The 6,030-nt window shown below is 29.0% G+C and overlaps 1 protein-coding gene across 4 annotated transcripts in view; it reads right to left on the bottom strand.

The window, feature by feature from the left end:
- Positions 1 to 6,030, bottom strand: part of LOC106459878 (inositol 1,4,5-trisphosphate receptor-like) — a 126,746-nt gene that overhangs the window by 105,307 nt on the left and 15,409 nt on the right. For all 4 annotated transcript variants that reach the window (XM_022386439.1, XM_022386442.1, XM_022386441.1 and 1 more), the window contains exon 4: positions 2,309 to 2,424. In XM_022386439.1, the coding sequence (XP_022242147.1) occupies positions 2,309 to 2,424 (116 nt within the window). The remainder of the gene's footprint in view (positions 1 to 2,308; positions 2,425 to 6,030) is intronic.

Below are 6,030 nucleotides of genomic sequence, written 5' to 3'. Positions count from 1 at the left end.
GAATTTAAACCATTTGACAAAATATCAGAATAAACTTTTTATATATCAGACTGTTTTAATTATAAAGCAACAATTACAAAGTAAAGAAAGTAAGAAGGAAAATATAAAATTCTTACGTGGTACTGGTACTAGTAGTAGCAGTAGGTTCAAATCACACAAGTTTATCATTCTAAATACTGAATCATATTTTTATTATGAACTAAATACATAAAATTATGCTAAATTATTGAAGCCACTAATTTAAATGCAAAAGAATATAAAAAATAAACTTTCAGTTCAAAGTGCTAAGCCTAATTCACGTAAAGACTATGCACTCGCCACTCGATAGCTGTTAACCCTAACAATCGTGGATCAACTTCTTTCCTAAAAAATATATCTATTTTGAGTTAATTTTTCAATGTAATGATTAATATAAATAGATATACGATACAGCATGACTTAAGCTACTATAGAAAAATAACAAGAGTTACATACATCCCATGCAGTTTTTTTCCAGAAGCAAATTTTCCAAGGTTTATAAAAAAGTACTATTGACTAATAATAAATACAACCTCTACATAAAATGGCAGTTACTATAATAAGCACCCTTCACATTCTTATTGTAAAATCCATAGAACAACATTTCGTCACGTGTTTTGCTTATCATCCTATGATTTGTCAAATGTGAAATACAGTGATTGGAATAACATGGTACTGAAATTGACACCATCCACTAGAATTAGCTAAAAGTTTTACAACTGAGGTTTAACACACCCAAACACTGTTTTATAAAGAAAACAGACTAGAAAAAGGTTTAGATACCAATCATAGATGGCAGGACCAGCACTAAAGTGCAAGGAAGATATTAATAAAAATGTTGAAAAAATTTTTTTCTTAGAGGGCACTTATTTATAGTCTCAAATGTATTTTGGGATTTTTTAAATTAAATTTCTCTTTAAACTTCATTAAACAATACAATTTTGTATAAATAATTAAATGTTATTCTACTATTTACAAAAATAAATTCTGAAATCCAATAAAAGATAAGTTCTCTGTAATTTTTTCAATTCACAAATGTGATTTTGCCCTCACAATAAGACAATAGGGTCCTGGTAGGTATGGGGGTTAAGTTATAACTTGTATTTGTAATTTTTTTGTTGTTGTTACTTGATTACATGAGGGCTATTTCATCTAGCCATCCCTGATTTTGAAGTGACAGACTATAAGGATGGCAGCTATTTGACACCATCTACTGTTGACTCTTGGGCTACTACTGATGGATCAAATAATGGGATGTGACTGCCACACTTATAAATGTGCACATGGCTCCAAAGGAAAGACTCTGAGGAGCATAATTTTTTTTTTTGCTAGTACTGGGATGCAAACTAAGGAACCTTAGCTCCACAGTCCAAGATACTAAATAGTGAACAACATATTTGATATTATTAAACTTCATATCAGCTTGACTAATTTCTAAAACAAGACACCTACAAAAAAATTCTGAAATGCTATAAAATTGTCTTTCTTTGTTTATGATCTTTCTTCTATTCCACATACAGCTTTATCATTCACCTTAATCATATGCGAGTGAAACTCCAGCTGTTGAAGTATGTCATTTAAAAAAAAAATTATATGTAAATTTATAAGGTAAGATAAAAAATGTGAATTTATAACATTTTTATTATGACAATTTTTTTTTGGTTAAACAATTATGAAGAACTAGGTCTACAAAGCAGCATATTTGTTATCTAAATATACCATATGTATAATGTATTTGGAAAAACAGAAATATATACACACACATTTCACAGGGCTGTCAGTTTGGCTATGTATAAATCCTGGTACTAAAAGCTTACCGTCAAATAAACATTAGTGTAGAAACAGTTTTCAATCATTTGTCACACTTAAAAGAAAGATAAATATATAGTAAATTTGACGATCCTCTCTAAAGAAAGACTGGCAACCAACTTGTACAGTTAAGAAGATTTATATATAGCTTAAAACAACAGCTTTTTGTGCATTAAGCAGAATATCTTTCTCTTGATGGAAAATGCAGTTATACATTTATATTTATTAAAGTTATAAACCAGCATTCTCTAATTACAAACTTATAATCAGTGCAACATATTTTTTTTACATAAAAAGAATAATGTTTTTTTAAAATATAAAACTTGAAGGGAGACAAAAATACCTCGAACAATACAAAATAATTGTGTATTTACTAATGTTAGAAAAGGTAGAAATTTAGTTGTTTTTCTTTTCCCTATTTCTGGGTCAAAAACATTAACGTATGGTTATTCAAATCTAAATATATAAATGACTGACATACATGTAGCTTTTTCAGTAAGACAGCATCAGTAGGTGAAGGGCTGCTTTGCTTGGCTGCCTTCCAGAACTGCTTCTGGGCTGAGTAACGGTTCATTGGACACATTTTAAACAAACAATCTGAAAACAAAAGTTAATACCAAAAAATAAACAAGAGTGACTGAAACACCAATACTTATAACAATTAGAATACATTAACACTTGTTTTAAAACTGAAATAATGGTAATAAAAGCAGGTACAATGAGTGGGTTTTTTAAAGAACTGCCATTTCTTTTGTTATGTAGTGGCTTTATTGGAAACTACATGTAATGTTAAAAACAAGGTGCTACAAAAAGAATTGATAGTACACATTTCATAACTAAGATTCTTTCTAGCAAGTATCAATACACTCAAGATACAACCATTTAAATCATTTACACTGAAAGATTCTGGATACAGAAGTTTACTATAATCAGGATTAACAAGATTGTTTCACTTGATGGAGCCATGCTAGTTTTATAATCCTCCTTTGAACTTAATTGCATATCGAGGCTAAGTATCAGGAAATTGAGATAGCAAGAAGCACCTTCAGATTATTCATTGGTTGCTAAAGCAATCAGCACATAGGTCAGCAGCTAGATTCACATCACCTGGCCTTTACAGTCCAGTTTTGCCAGCAATTTCATTAGAAATACTGTAATAAAGTGCTTTCTCAAATGTATTTTGGGATTTTTTTAAATGAACTTTCTCTTGTGAATTGAAAAAATGATAGAGAACTTATCTGTTATTGGATTTCAGATTTTATTTTTGTAAATAGTAGCACAACATTCAATTATTTGTACAAAATTGTATTATTAAACTTCATTAAGTAATACAATTTTGTACAAATAACTGAATATTATGCTACTATTTACAAAAATAAAATCTGAAATTCAATAAAAGATAAGTTATCTATAATTTTTTCAATTCACAAATGTGATTTTACTCTTACGATAAGACAAAATAGCCACGGCAGTTAATGGGTTAAACAGTAAGTTAAACTGAGATATCTCATAAATAGTACCATAAATGTGAAGTCTAAAATCTTCTACTGCAATACCCAATTGGAAAGAATTTTGTATTTTTAAGACCTCCTGTCTTATTACCTTTTAAGTATCTTACTATCAATCTGACAGTCTGATTGCATATTATCCTTGGCAGTTAAAAGTTTCAAGTTTAAGCCAGAATCTTAATTGAATGTCTTACACATTCTCCTACACAAGCTTTGAAGAAACAGTTTGATGTACTGTTTTTCTTGCAGGAAATCTCAGAGTGTAAATATTACAGTACACTTTCTAAGAAAGATTAATATAAACAAAAAAATCCTATAGCAAAAAGAAACTTTAGGACTGAGGCTTGAAATTTTCACACTCATAATTAAAAATGCCTTGTGGGTGAAGGGAGACAAGGATGGCTTGTACTCTTGGATAGAGCACTGGCTCTGTTAGCCAAAAGTCCCGGATTTTCTTTTCCACTATCAGTTTTTTTTTCTTACAATAATGTTTCTTAGAAAGTATACTTTCACTGATTCATAATACAAACCTTACAACAGTAAACTTTTTTTTTTCATCACTGTAAAAAAAACAAATTCCATAAAAATACAGAATTGCCCATTCAGATGATAGTAATATTCTAATCTTCAAGTTGGTACTAGAAACAAATCTTTTTTCCCATCAGATAAATATCATTATCAATATGAAATACAATAGTGTAACATCTTATTTTGATCCCTGCATATTTAAAGTTTCCTGGAGTTTTTCATACATTTGTACAAACAAAAAACTCATCATTATGGATTGTAAATATGCAAAGAAATTATACAAAAAAAATGTTCATCCTTTTATTTTATTCCAATTTCTTTACATGTAAAACTTACCTTTCCAGTGTGAAGTAAATATTTTAGTATCATTGCATGTATCCAGTATATTGTTCACATGTAGGAACTAACGTAAAGACTGACACAAGTTTTTATGTTGATGAGAATTATAGTGTTTTATGGTAAAGTAACATTAAATACAGAACTAAGACTACAGTTTAAAGTTCAATACCAGGTCTAGGAGTCGAGTCTAAATGGTAAAACTAAGAAAACTGGTTATTCTAGCAATATATAGCCTTCAATCAGTAATTTCATCAACGTTTAATTTTATCTTAAAATTTTAGCAAACATTTTTTTTAAAATTATTATTTAAATATTTTACTGTTGGTAAGTTAAACAAGATTTATTAATTACATTCTTACTATGTTTTTATTTACAATTAGCTTTCCTAGATATAATTCCTTTGTTAGGCTTGCTTCTTCACTGTTGATATTTTTATCTGATTAGTGAAGGTTTGTGAATTATGTGTATTATAATATTGTTCAAATACTATAATCAATTTTAAAAAACATCTTAACTTCACTCATGATTATTACTGTTACATTGTATATCCTTCTTCATAACCATGAATATGCATGCAGTTCACTGAAGCATATGCCATATAGCCTTATTTCCACTACATACATATGTAACTCAAATGAACAAATGCTTTTAATTCTACTTTAAAATTTCAATTATTACATGTGCAAATTTTCATTCTTTATGTTTTAATGGAAAGGAATTTTTTTTAAACTCTTATTTTCGACTTATGTAGGCACAGACTCACTATATATGTATCTTTGTATATTCACATTGACATGGCAAAGTAACTGAAGATATTTTCCCTTTTCTTAACTTTCATTACATGTACACAAGTAAAGAAAAACTTTTCAAAAAAGGAAGTAAACGTAGAGATGGCCGATATAAATCCTTCAAAGACAATGCAACAAGATAGCAGGGATGGCATTTGCATCATCCCTTCATGCAAAGGTCTTTTCTTGTTTGCTTGTTTTTTTTTAATGCAGTGTTGCAGTTTCAATAAACATACGAAGGTTGTATTTATAACCAAGTTCTCAATACAATGAGGTTCCAATTGTAATATTTATTATGGTTTATCTATTATTGGCTGGTAATTCCTGCTTCACCCTGGACTTACACTTTTTTAAAGGAACACCAGATTTCTATACAAAAAGCTACCTTCAAGGGGGTAATGAGAACATAGATTACACTGGAATTATGATTATTGTTTTTTAATTACTATTAGTTATTGATAATTAACTTATAAGATCAGATACTACATTTGAAAGTATGTCACCTCAGTGAAATTGGTTGACACCTTTGTTTGGTTTTTGAGTTATCAGCTAACAAAAAAAAAAAAAAAAAAAAAGAAAACAAGAAATTCAAAATTTTTGCTATGATATTTACAGACATTCCCAAAAATTTTGGCTCAGTCATTACATAGTTATTGTTATAAAAGGAAAACACAGTATAGTATTGTAAAATTCTGAATACCATTTCAATGAACAATCCAAACCATCCCTATGTAGGCAGTGCTGCCATCTGCCTGACATCATACAAATTGAGTTCAACATGAGACCTGATGAACTAAATTAACCCTCTCCAGATGGGTCACAAGTCAAAGGCTATGTCATCGCATCTGTTGACTCATATTCAAAATTTTATTGAACTACTATTTCATGCATTTATGTCAATAAGTTTGGTATCAAACTGTAGATTATAATTCAAAATTTTAGTATTATACAAATTTATTAATTTCTTAATTTAAAAGTAAATATTAAAAAAACATAGTTAAACATCGATTGTGTGTTTACGTGGTATGTTGAATGCAGCA

This window comes from Limulus polyphemus, unplaced genomic scaffold (genome assembly GCF_000517525.1).
Source record: "Limulus polyphemus unplaced genomic scaffold, Limulus_polyphemus-2.1.2 Scaffold673, whole genome shotgun sequence".
NCBI lineage: Eukaryota > Metazoa > Arthropoda > Merostomata > Xiphosura > Limulidae > Limulus > Limulus polyphemus.
The sequence above is the reverse complement of the archived record's forward strand: the minus strand, read 5'-3'. Positions and strand labels throughout refer to the sequence as shown.